General features: G+C 46.3%; 1 protein-coding gene across 3 annotated transcripts in view; it reads right to left on the reverse strand.

Moving 5' to 3' along the window:
• Positions 1–13,467, reverse strand: part of LOC119181521 (proton-coupled folate transporter-like) — a 194,724-nt gene that overhangs the window by 65,801 nt on the left and 115,456 nt on the right. For all 3 annotated transcript variants that reach the window (XR_012888676.1, XM_075882974.1, XM_075882973.1), the window contains exon 6: positions 11,379–11,462. Coding sequence is in view for 2 of the 3 variants with exons in the window: in XM_075882974.1 (XP_075739089.1) it covers positions 11,379–11,462 (84 nt within the window). In the remaining variant the exon portion in view is untranslated. The remainder of the gene's footprint in view (positions 1–11,378; positions 11,463–13,467) is intronic.

A 13,467-nucleotide genomic window follows, 5' to 3' on the forward strand; every position in this document is an offset into this window, starting at 1 on the left:
TCTAAGCACAATAGGCCAATATCTCGAAACATAAGAAGGGTCCTTGCCCTCTTTCAAAATGGGAATAACACCTAATAGCCTCTTTCCAGGAAGTGGGGAGGATAGGGCCAGAAAACTAGATAGCATTGTACAAACAAAGTAGTAAGGTTTCTTGTGTTTGGATTGGTAGGTTTTTCAACATTTCATATACCACACGGTCAGCACCTGGGGCAGAAGTACTGGAGGAGTTTAGAGATGTTTGGAGCTCAGCTAAACTGAAAGCCTGGTTATATGTCTCGTGTTTAGTGCATTTGTGTTCAAGTTTCTGCTTTTCTATTCTTGTTCTGTATTTTTGGAAAGCGTCAGTATAGTGTGACGAGCTGGACACCCGTTCAAAATGTGCAACGAGGAAGTTCGCCTGATCTTCCAAGGTATGAACTTGTGTGTTTACGAGTGGGAGTGTGTGTACTTGTCTTCCTGCTACCCTACCAACCATGTTCCAGACTTTAGCCTCCTGTGTGTATGAATTGATTCCTGACAAAAACTTCTGCCAGCTTTCTCTTCTGGCCTGCCGACGCGTTCTCCTGCCTTGAGACTTTATTTTCTTGAAGGTGTCAAGATTTCTGCTGTCGGTGAGTTTCGAAGCAACCTCCATGCTCTGTTTTGCTGTTTGCACGCGTTTCAGTATTCAGAGTTCCACCACGGCACACGCCGTTTTCCAGGGTGTCCATTGGTTTGTGGGATGAATTTTGTTGCAGCATCAATCAAAAACCCTGCAAAGTAGTTGACAGCAACATCAATGCTCAAAGTACATATGTCACTCCAACCTAAACGAGCGATGGTATGAAACTGTTCCCAGTCGGCTCTGTTTATGAGTCAATTGGAAACACGTGGTGAGGGACACTCAGTTGCTGTAGTTGCGCTCAAAACTACGCGGAAGTGGTCACTTCTGTACAGATTACTGACGACTTTCCACTGGAGTAGAGGCACAAGAGACGGAGATACTACGCTTAGGTCTATGGAGGAGTAGGTGTTATTAGCGAGATTATAATAGGTTGGTTCTTTTCGATTTAGGAAACACGCGCTCGACGAGAGAAGGAACTGTTCAATCAGTAGACTTTGCGCCTCGCAACGAGAGTTACCCCATAGCCTTCTATGCGCATTAAAGTCTCCTAGGAGAACATAAGGCTACAGAAGTTCATTAATTAAACAGTGTAAATCACGTTTTTGTAGCTGATAGCTAGGAGGAATGTAAATAGTGCAAATTGTGATCAGTTTATCAAAAAAACAGCTCGAACAGCCACTGCTTCAAGGGATGTTAGGAGTTGTAACCGTGTGCATGCAATCTCTTGATTCACTATAATGGCAACACCTCCGGATGATGTCATGGAATAATCACGGTCCTTTCGGAAAATAACGTATTCAGGAAGAAAGTTGGTGTGTTTTGAATTAAGGTGTTTTTCTTGTACACACAGCACTTTTGGTGAGTGTTGGTGTAGAAGTTCTTGGATGTCATGAAGGTTTCTGAGAAGACCCCTGACGTTCCATTGTATAGTTTGAGTGTTCATGGTGAATGTAAAGTAGTGCTGTGTGTAGGAAAAGCGAGTGGCTGTTTAGGCGGGGAGTTTGAGTTCATGTAACAGGGCAGTCACCAGGCCCTGTTATCTGCTTTTTTTGTTTTCTTGGCGCGCTCCAAGGAGCCATGCCGCTCTTTTGGCACCAAGGGTACTACCGATGTATCCATTGCCTCCTCAGAGGCACTGGATGCCCGCACGTACGATCTGGTAGTTCGAATTCTTAACCTCGCCTGGTGAGGTGAGGCCTCGAGACACGAGAACCCTGGAGTCTCTGGTCTATGTTTGTGGGTAGGCGGAATAGTCTGGACTACAGCCATCTTGGGGCCAGGTGCGACAACTGCCGGCTCGCTATGGGCGGGCCGAAGGAGTGACGGGGGCTGGTGCGGCGGTGCCCCTGACGCACCGCATCAGCATATGTAGGTCCATAGAATGGTGAGACTCTTCGCTGTGTTTCCTAAAATAAAATGTTCTCCTTCACCTTCAATGTATTTATCTCTTTTTCTTACTTCCGGAATGGGCAGGAGCGTGAATATGCAACATGGTTTCCTTCACAGTTTACACAGTGTGGTCGTTGTTTGCAGTTCTCAGACACGTGGCCAAGGACTCAACATTGTGCACAAGTCTGGTGACCACGACAGCTGACCACGACAGGAATGTATGGCCTAAGAGAGGTCTTTGTGTACCCTGTTTGAATAGATTCCGGCAGTTTACTGGAAGCAAACGTGAGTATTAGATGCTTTGTTGGTGGTTCTTTGTTATCTCTTCTGATGATGATTCTCTGTACATTGGTGACATTTTGGCTTTTACACCCCTCCAAAAGTTCAGTTTCGGTCAGGTCAAGCAAGTCTCTGTCAGATACCACTCCGCCAGTTATGTTGATTGATCTGTGTGGTGTTACGATGACCGGTACGTCACCGAAAGTTGAGAGGCCGTCTAGCTTTTCAAATTGTTTTTTGTCGCAAATTTCGAAGAGAAGGTCTCCGCTAGCCATTTTGGTTACCTTGTATCCAGCCCCGAGAGTTTCGGTAAGAGACCTGGCAACTACGAAAGGAAATACGGTCCTGGCTTGCTTTCCAGTTTTCTCACAGTGAATGACGTGGAAGTGAGGAAATGTTTCTATTGGCTGGTTGAAAAGATTTATGTCATCCGTGCGTACCCACTTTAATCCGGTACGATCACTAAGGGGGGGGGGGGGGGGGGAACGCTCTGTGCATGCCGGTCTTATTTTTATTCAGCAACGTTGGCGGCCACCCACCACGGAGCCCAACAAGGGGACGCTGCAAGTTTGCGGATGCTGAAAGCTTGTAGACGTCAGCCGTTCAACACTGCCGTAACCCAATGCGCCTAGACCAAGGTAGGCTATTTGCAAAGGGTTAATCCTTGCCGCCAGGAAAATTGGAAGTAAACAGAAAAGAGAAGTAGACAGGACCGACTAAAAGTGAGAGATAAAGACGAAGATGTAGGGAGAGAGAGATAGCAAAAGGCGACGGCAGATTTCCCCTGGGTGGGTCAGCCCAGGGGTGCCGTCTACGTGAAGCCGGGGCCAAAGGGGTGTGTTGCCTCCACCAGGGGGCCTTGAAGGTCCAATCACCCAGCGTCGGCTTGACCCCAAGGATCCCCTTTTCCCCGGACACGGCTCAGCCACAGACGGCTAGGCGTGAGAGGGAGTCGAAACCACCCCTTGCTAGCTCGGGTCCGTGGTGTCACTACACACCAAACGCCTACTTGCCCAGACGCCCCTGCGGGCTTCTAATTCCCCAAGCACCACTGCCCAAGCCGGAAGTTATGAGCTGCGCCTCTGCAGTGCTCCGCGACCCTCCTCCCCGTCCACGTCAGGACACTGCCCCATCGCATTTCCCCCGTCAGACATCACCGCCGCTGCTATCATCCACGTCCTATCAGCCTCCAGTAGGCCAGCGCTGTAGGACAGAACCTACTTCGTAGAACGAAGCTCTTCACACAGCTTTCGACGTCCATTCGAGCCTTCCAAAGCATAAGCAAGAACAGCTCAAGGCTTTGCTCCTGCAATACAAGGACTGCTTTTCGTTGTCAACGAAAATTCGCCAGACTGCAGTCACGAAACATCGCATATTAACAGAGGAAAATACCAGACTACAACGCCAGTGCCCCTATAGATTTTCGACGTGAGAACGCGAGGCCATTAAAAGACAAGTCGACCAAATGCTATGCGATGACATCATCCAACCGTCTAAGAGTCCGTAAGCGTCACCCGTGATGTTAGTAAAGAAGGACGGAACCCTGCATAGATTATCGCCACCTCAAGAAAATTTAAAAAAAAAGGTGTTTATAATCTCCCACGGATGGACATCGCCTTGGATCGACTCCAAATAACGAAGTACTTTTCGTCGATGGACCTCAAGACTGGCCAAAGAGGATACGCCAAAGAAGTAGCCAAGGTCTTCCTTGAGGACATCGTCCTTCATCGTGGCGCCCCAGAGGTTATCATTACCGACACAAGTACGGCCTTTACTGCTGGTTTGACTGAAGCGATCTTGAGACATAGCCAGACAAGCCATCGCTGCACCACTGCCTACCACCCACAGACAAATGGTCTCACCGAGCGGTTAAACAAGAACACGAGACGTGGGATGCCATTCTCCCGTACGTGACTTTCGCATACAACACGGCCATGCAAAAGACGATGCTGATGCGACCGTACAAGTTGGTCTCTGGAAAGAACCCAGCTACGACGCTCGACGCAATCCTGCTCAACGTTGCTGAAGAAGAAAACTTTGACGTCGCCCTCTATCTTCAGGGAGCTGAAGAAGCTCGTCAAATCGCCCACTTGCGCATTACGAAACAACAGGCAACCAAACGCAGCCGTTACAATCTTCGGCGGCGCTTCACGAAATACCAGCTCGGTGAACGTGCCTGGGTATGGACGCCAATACGCCAACGTGGACTCAGTGAAAAACTCCTGCGACGGTACTTCAGACCATACAGGGTTGCACAACGTCTGGGCCCACTTGACTACGAAGTTGCCCCCGACGGCATTACGAACTCTGAATGACGCCGATCGCGACCTGAAGTCGTCCATGTTGCGCACCTGAAGCCGTTTCATGACTGTTAACGCACTGAAAGAGTGTATTTTGTTGTTGACATATGGTATATGACATATGTTGACATATGGATTGACGACATATGAAAACATGGCCTCATCTGGTCATCTGCATCATTTCTTCTACTGCTGTGTTGTATGCTAAGGTCACGTATGGAAGGATGGCACCCTACGTTTGGAGCTGAACATCAACATACATGGCCAGCATGTCGGCGATGGTCTTGTTTAGGTGCTTCCTGAGGCCACTAGTCTGTAGGTGGCAGGCGTTGGTCTGGCGGTGGCTTGTTTGGCTGTATACGGGATATACGGCTATGTGCCAGAACCTGCTAATTTGCCGGAATTTCAAAATCACCTGATTTAACTCTGCAGTGAAAGCTGTACCTCTGTCGGTGATGAGGACCTCTGGGTCACTGTGACACAGGACAATGTCTTCAATGACAAACTTTGCTACCTCGGCAGCATTGCCTCAAAGTAGAGCCCTTGTTTTGGCATAGTGGGTGAGTAGTTGGTCATGACGACAATCGATTTATTACCACAAGTTGATGTAGGAAACAATCCCAGTAGATCTATACCGGTTTGCTGGAATGGTCGAAAAGATGGCTCGATCATCTAAGGAAAGCCTGCTGGTCTTGCCGCAGTGTATTGCGTTGCTGACATTCTCGGCATGTCTGGATGTAACGAGTGACGTAGGTGGCGAGGCATAGCCAGTAGTACTTTTCTTGTATTCTTCTGAGCATGCAAGAAACACTGAGGTGTCCAGCTGTCAGGTCATCGTGTAGAAACTGGAGGACTTCTGATCTGACTGCTGAAGCAGCCACAAGAAGGTGTTTGACTTGAAGGGGTGAGAATGAGAATTTGTTTTTCAGAACTTCCTTTCACAGAAGAACGACACCAATCCTTTTTTGAATACCCTCGAAAAAGTAGCACTGTTACCCTCGAGGTATTCCACAAGGCTTCGAACTTTCGGGTCAGCTCGCCGTTGCTCAGCAAAGTCATCAGCACTTTTGGTTCTTATGAAACAGTCATCATCCTGGTCGTCCTGTGGCGGAGGTTCGATGAGGACATCAGACAGGCAGTAGGCGTCGAGAAGTTCCCTTTCATACTTGTAACGACGGTAATGTGAAATTCTTGAAATCTCAGGCTACACTGTCCGAGGCAACCAGAGGGGTCTTTCAAGTTAGCTGGCCAACACAAGGCGTGGTTGTCGCTCACAACTTAGAAGGGCCTGCCGTAACGGTAAGTGAGAAACTTTGATGCTGCCCAGACGATGGCAAGGCACTCCTTTTCTGTTGTAGAATAGTTGGCCTTTGCCTTCGATAGCAACCGGCCAGCATAACTGATGAGTGATGACTCTTTCCAGTACGTCAGTCCTCTGCACAAGAACAGTGCCGAGTCCCACACTACTTGCGTCAATGCGTACTTCTGTTTCAGCGCATTCATCAAAATGCGCAAATAACAAAGACGTCTGCAGGCATCGTTCTAGTTCCTCAAATGCTTCCTCCTATGGCGCTCCCCACTTAAAGTCCAGGTTGGTCGCCGTAAAGTTAGCGAGTGGCTCGGTGATGCGGGCGAACCTTGTGATGAACCACCTATAATAGGCACGCAGGCCGAGAAATCGATGCACAGCCTTTTTGTCAGTAGGCGGCAATGGCAGCTGTTTTCTGCAGATAAGGGCGAACTCCGAACTTGCTGATGATGTGACCCAGCCACAAGAGCTTCTCATATGCGAAGTGGCACTTTTCTGACTTCAGTGTGAGACTGGAGGTTTTGATTGCTTGAAGTACAGCTTCAAGGCACAAGAGGTGTTGGTCGAAATTTCAGGAAAATGCAACAATGTCTTCCACGTACACAAAGGCAAGTCTGCCACTTCAAGCCGGCCAGTATTGTATAAATAAAACGTTGGAAGGTCGCGGTGACTGAGCAAAGACCAAAAGGCATGACTTTGAACTCGGACAGGCCATGTGGTGTTATAAAGGCAGTCTCTTCTTGGTCTCTCATTGACTTAGACTTGCCAATAGCCTGCCTTGAGATACATTGACAAATAGTATTTCGCAACGTGGAGTCGATTCAGGGCATAGTCTATCCATGAAAGGGGATACATGTCCTTCTTCGTGATTAGGCGTTCATACTCGATGCAGAAATTTAGGGTTCTATCCTTATTCTGCACCAACGCCACAGGAGAGGTCCAAGGACTCTTGGATGGCCTGATTATGTCGTCGCATAGCATTTTATAGATTTTTTTCTTCAAGGCTTTGAGTTCTCCAGCCAAAACTAAGTAAGGGCTCTGACGGATTGATCAGGCACTTCCTTCTGTTATGATACGATGCTTCGTGACTGGAGTCTAATTGAATTCTTAAGGAGGACAAGAAGCAGTTTTTGAAGTGCAGGAACTGAATTTGGAGCTGGTCTTGCTTGTGCTTTGGAAGGCACGGGTTGATGCTAAAATTGCATTGGAAACGTCGATTTGTCAAAGCAGGTTTGGAAGTATCGAAGAGGACAAAAGAATTTCATGAAGTACATGATCGTCCTAACAATGCTGAAGTGCCTGTATTCATGGCTGAAGTTTGTCAATATTACTTTTGAGTTCCCATGACTCAGCTTGGTGATACCTCTCGCAACACAAATCTGATGGCTCAGAAACAGGTGCTTGTTGCCTTCGATTATGCTTTCGCTTTGTTGCCTTTGATGACGTGAGCGGGTATTTCGGTGTCGACAGAAACGATGACACTTGAGCAAGGCGGAATGGTGATTTAGCCTACCAGCACATTCAATATGTGATTTACTGGCATCGTGGCAGTTGGCAGCGTGTTTTCTGAGGTTAGTGTTAACTCAGACCTCAGGTCGATGACAGTGCCGTGTTGACTTCCGACTTCCCTGCCAAATATCACATCTCTGGAGCAATGTAGGAGGATTACAAAGCTCCCAGTATAAATCTAGTAATTGATGGTGACTCTTGCTGTGCGGACTCCAGTCAGCATTATTGGATGACCTCTAGCCGTCCGGGCTTTGGGGCCTTCTCCAACTGTCTCAACTTTCATCATCTTCGCGAAGAATGGTCCACTGACGATCAAATACTAGTTGACCCCAGTGTCGACGTGAGAGGTGATGTTATGGCTATCGGGGAGGCATTATTTATTTATTTACAAGTACCTTACAGGCCCTTGGTTAGGGCATTGAGTAAGGGGGGCTAACAAAGACATGTACAACAAGTAAAAGGGCGAAAGGTGCCAAAACGTAAGCTCGAGACATGAGTAACAAATAAACAAGAAATAAGTAAGTATAAATTGACATCATACATCGTTACCAAAAAACTAGAAAGATGCAGTTCATGGCACGCAGCAGTTAGGAAGTGTACAATACGTTTAAGTTAAATTGGCACAGATTGTGGTATAATACACTGGGAAAATCATGAAAGCGCTTGCAGGAAGTGTGAACAGTTCGTCCTAAGCAAACAAAAATAAAGCACAAAAAATAAGGGGGCAATAAGCGCATTAGAAAAAAAAACTTTTTGCACAGCATTATGAATGTCATATACATACAAGAACGAAGCTGTGAACATAAAATTATCAACCAAAATGTAAGACCAATTTGTTGCGGAAGGAAACAGGGTTAGTGTCAGATACCAAGTTATCGGGAAGATCATTCCACAACGTGATGGCACGAGGCAAATCGGATGCGTTAAAAGAGTTCGTTTTGCCGTACATGCGCGAGAAACTAAGCCGGTTGTGTAGTCTAGTTAATAAATAGGAGGGTCGTTCAATTGGAAGTCTGGTCATTTTAGTGCTATTGACGTATTTATGAAAGAGGCATAAAAGAGAAATGTTGCGGCGAGTGGATAATGATTGAAGTGAATAATTCATTTTAAGTTGTGTTACGCTGCAGCGGAAATTATAATTACGAGAAATGAGTCGGACTGCCCTATTTTGAACTGCCTCGATCATGTTGGTTAAGTAATTTTGGTGGGGGGACCAGATTGGTGAGGCAAATTCAAGTTGAGGTCGAACAAAAGTTTCGTAAGCTAGTTTTCGGACGTTAGTGGGGGAGGAATGTAAGTTACGGCGTAGGTATCCCAGTGATCTCGAGGCATTTGCGCAGATATTAGTGATGTGAGAGGACCATGAAAGATTTTGTGTGAAGTGTAGGCCCAAATATTTGTATGTGGAAACATGCGAGAGCGGGTCATTATTTATACGGTATGAAAAAATGGAGGGGTCATGCTTACGGCTAAATGAGATGGTTTTGCATTTTGATGCGTTTAGAACCATTTGCCACGTCTCACACCATTTCATAATTACATGAAGGTTTTTCTGTAGTGCGTAATGATCGTTAACATTTTTGATAGGGTGGTAGATTATGCAGTCATTGGCAAATATTCGTATGAATGATGTGACGCCATCAGGCAAGTCGTTTATAAATATAAAAAATAGCAGCGGGGCGAGCACGCTGCCCTGTGGCACCCCGGAAGTTACATCGCATATTGACGACGAATCGTTATTGATGACAGTGAACTGTTTCCGGAGAGAAAGAAAATTTCGAAGCCATGATAAGGTTAGTGAGTCTAATTGAAGAGCAGATAGCTTTGAGATTAGGCGGCAGTGGGGCACACGGTCAAACGCTTTCGAAAAGTCAAGAAAAATGCAGTCTATTTGGAGGTTATTGTTCATGTTCGAGTGAAGGTCAGTCGTGAATTCTAGCAGTTGTGTCTCGCATGGCCAACCTTTCCTAAACCCATGTTGGTTGCGGAAAAAGAACTGGTTAGACTCAAGATGGTTGTAAATGTGCGAAGCGATAATGTGTTCTAATAGCTTGCAGCAAATGGATGTAAGTGAGATTGGACGGTAATTTTGGGGTAGATGTTGGTCTCCAGATTAATAGTATGTCCCGGAAGCTAATCCACTGTCCTGCATTGCAGTTATCGGGGCATCAGATCACAGCTACACTGGTTCGCTCCACAGCTTAGACGTAGTGTCGTCAGGTCTTCCTCGAGTCACAAAGCTGCATCGCATGTGCTCCGTTCGGCTTGCAGCGGGCTTTTAGGACTTGGTCAAGGTGTCAGAAGCGGCGACAAAGGTTTTTCGTTGTAGTACAACAACCACACTTCCATCGGTTGCTACCCTTAGTTTTGGGCCATCGATTGCTGGCCCAACTGGGGGCTGCACGCCGGCCCATAGTTGTTGTCACTGTCCTCGTCACTGTCATCGTTGTTTTCACTGTCCTCGAGTGATGTAGTCCGCAATATCACGAGGTCGTTCACTTGGCTGCAAATGCTGCGGCTTTGACTGTGAAACCGCATAGCCCCATCTCTCGATACTGGCAGTGGAGATAGGCCGGCCTCCTGGCAGTGATAGCAGGGTGGGCAGCTCTCAGGGACGCCAAACATCAGCCTTCCTCAGAGCATAGTGCTAGCCAGATGGGCGTTATAGTATCGGTAAAAGTGCTGGCGGTGTCTACTGATGGTACTGCGGCGATGCAACGTCTTGACAGGGGTGTAGAGGAGAAGAGTGACGGTGGGCTGCAGCAGCATAGCTTATGGCTTCCAGCTGCGGCTCTGTAAACTGATAACACCCAGCGATTGCTGGACCTCCTGGCATACAAGTTCATTGATGGAAGGCTGTGCTGAAACTAAACGTTTTCGCAACCCATGTTCATTTATTCATTTTATTTACACTTCACCTACATCCCCGTAAGGCATTACGTAGGGAAGGTACACATGAGTAATTTGACACCATAGTTGGCAATCGATACAATAGATACAATAAATACAACAACATTCAAAATATGCAGCTGCCGCAGCTGGGATTTGGTCCCATGATCCTCAGGTTAGCAGTTCGAGTGCCATAACCACTAGAACACCGCAGCGGGCCAGTCGACGTCTTCAAGGTGAAACTGTTCATTTGGCTGAACTTGAGGCAGTTAAACGGAAAGTCAGATCACAGCAATACACACTGGCACTGATAGTGGCAAACAGAGCATTTGTTGTTGAAAAACTGATCATCTTGGGGATGCACCGTCTTTTATACATCATGTGCCAAACTTGCTAGCTTAATAATCACTAGTGGTCGTGCAAGTTCTGGAATAATCTTGAGTGTTCGCTTCCTGGGCGCAGTTTTAACAAAATGACCTATTACAAACGTGAACGTCCTCGAACACTGAGGCACGATCTGCGCCAAGTATTGCTCCCAGTCTTCGAAGGTTTTAACGGAGCATATCAAAATACTAACACTCATGCAGTAGGCAGTATCTTTTGTCCCACGACAGTGGCTATTGTCGGTAACAGGCGCCCCTAGCTCGAGAATTCGGCACAGTTAGGCACAATTTCCATTGATATGATCAGGATAGCCCATTAAATCTCAGTTGGTGCACTTTAGCGCAGTTGGCGCAGGAGTAAAATCATCTCTGAAAGGCAAGTGGCACCACAAGACACTGTAAGGCCCAACGTTTCTGCTGGTCATTTTGTCCCTATACGACAGCGTGCATAGCCATAATCTAGAGCCATAACAGCAAAGTGCACACATTCATTGGCAGGCATCTCAAGGCTTCTCCGAGGATGATGAAAGAAAAAAAAATACTATAGAGCTGATGTCATAGTGCACACATTCATTGGCAGGCATCTCAAGGCTTCTCCAAGGATGATGAAAGAAAAAAAAATACTATAGAGCTGATGTCATAGCTTCAGCTTCCATTTAGACCACAAACTGCTGTCGGATGAAGTGTGCTTAAGAGAGTGACAATGCGACACTCACTGGCTTCGTGAGGGCTGATCAACTTAGAGGCATAAGATGAAATACCGATGCCTGCTGCTCCCCCAGGGGCCCCAAGGACATAACCTGCAAAGATAACCCCAGCAAGTTTTATGAGAACATAGCAAAGGAACACAACAAACTGCACAATCCCCTTTCGCTTCCCATTAGCAGTTTACAGTGATAAAATGATATAACAAAGCAATAGCTACATTCACCCCTTCACCAGTTTTCATCCAAGCAAAATACTATGGTGAGTAAGACCCTGAACTTTATTGAGTATGCTGTTTGGTAACACTTTACCCATGTTATTCTCTTGAAAAGTGTTCAGAATACGGTGATCCGACTTCTGTTTATTCACTTTGACAGGGTGCCAGTCTTGGGGTTGCTGGCAAAAACGGTTCTAAAACACACTTCTGAGGTAAATAAAACAGCGCAGCTACATTTAACATTTAACTCTTACGTTACCATAAGAAAATGTTTCATTTTCATATGCCTCAGAAAGAAAGATTTGGCAGTCTGAAGAGCCCTCCAGCACACATTCCAGCATGTAAAATTGTGCATAATGAGATGCTATTTGAAAGAAACAAGGGTCTTACACATGCAAAAATAATGTGCAATGTTTCACTATATATGCAAACTATATGCACTATATGCAAACACATTCAAAATAACGACACTTCAGAATATACATTTTGGAGATAAATAACCAAGCAATGCTATAAAAAAATGGCAGCATATCCACTGGGTTAATGATGGACAGTGGGGCGAAGCATCCGCCCGACCATTCGTTCTTGCTTCAGTCCGTCCATGCGTCCATCTGCCTGTCCGTGCGTGTGTCTGTTCGTGCGTCCGCACGTCCCTTCATCTGCCCCTGCGTCCGTCCATCCGTCCGTGCAGCCATCCGTGCGTCCGTCCATGCATCTGTCTATGTGTCTGTTCGTCCATCTAGTCAACACTCCAAGTACCACCATCTCGGATCTTTTCATCATATATTCCGCATATAGAAGCACCGCTATCCAGCAGACATTCTAAGGACTAAACGAGAGGTGGCACAGGCACACTTTCTTATGGCTTGCGCTTCGTGTCTCTTTCCCACCTTTAACCACATCGAGTTCATAGTATATACTAGTTCACTGCATTCATGGCACTGCGGCCCAACTCTCGCTAAACCTTTCTAAAAGCAAGGAAGTTATGCCAATGGCTGCTAATGGGGAATGAGAGACAGGAGAATTCGGCTTTAGTTAATGTACACGCTGCAAATTTTTTATTGTTCAACAATGCACCGGAGAAATTTCCCAACGGCACCACCTTGCAGGTCAAAGCGTAAGACACGTTACACACTACTACGAGGGACCAACGAGTGCCGCTTTAAAGAGCTTCGCCTCTCAAATAATAGATGCTCTACAAAATATTGCCGTTAACACATCTGAAGCACTGTACTGCTTCATCACTCACGCTATGGGATAAACCTTCCGTTCATTATTATTTTTTGTAACGAGGAGAGCATGCTGTTCTCCAATATGTATGGATGCCCGTGATGTGAACTACGCCTATATACATCAGATGTCCAACTAAGTTCACTAGTTTGTCTCTCGTCACTTATGTCCATGAGCAAACTCTTGCTGCATGGATTGGCGTTCCAAAATAACCGTCCAAGCATATTTATTTGTATCCTTGCAAAGGGCAGTCGAAAAAGCAATCCCAGCATATCCATGAAGTGAATGATGACGAGGAGGCAAAGCGGTGGGATCACTTGGTGTTGCCGCAAATCACCCATGACATTGACAACTCATGCATGTAAATAAGTGACAAAGCAGTGTACAGTTATATAATATTTATTGGTCACAAATGGTATGCTGCATTGAGCTATGAATTTCGTTTTGCCTTTGTTGTATATGTAAATGTTCCTCTGGTGGTTATAGGTTGTTTCCAGTCATATGAAATGCATAGCAGAGCATATTGAGACATCACATACTGTACAAGAAAGCAAGGAAGGAAAGAAGAGCCAGGAATCTCTGGCACGCACCCACGTGGGAGGATTGGTCAAGAAGCAGGTAGTTCTGATGAAACACTGTTAATTTGTTAACTC

The sequence above is a fragment of the Rhipicephalus microplus genome, unplaced genomic scaffold (assembly GCF_043290135.1).
Source record: "Rhipicephalus microplus isolate Deutch F79 unplaced genomic scaffold, USDA_Rmic scaffold_14, whole genome shotgun sequence".
NCBI lineage: Eukaryota > Metazoa > Arthropoda > Arachnida > Ixodida > Ixodidae > Rhipicephalus > Rhipicephalus microplus.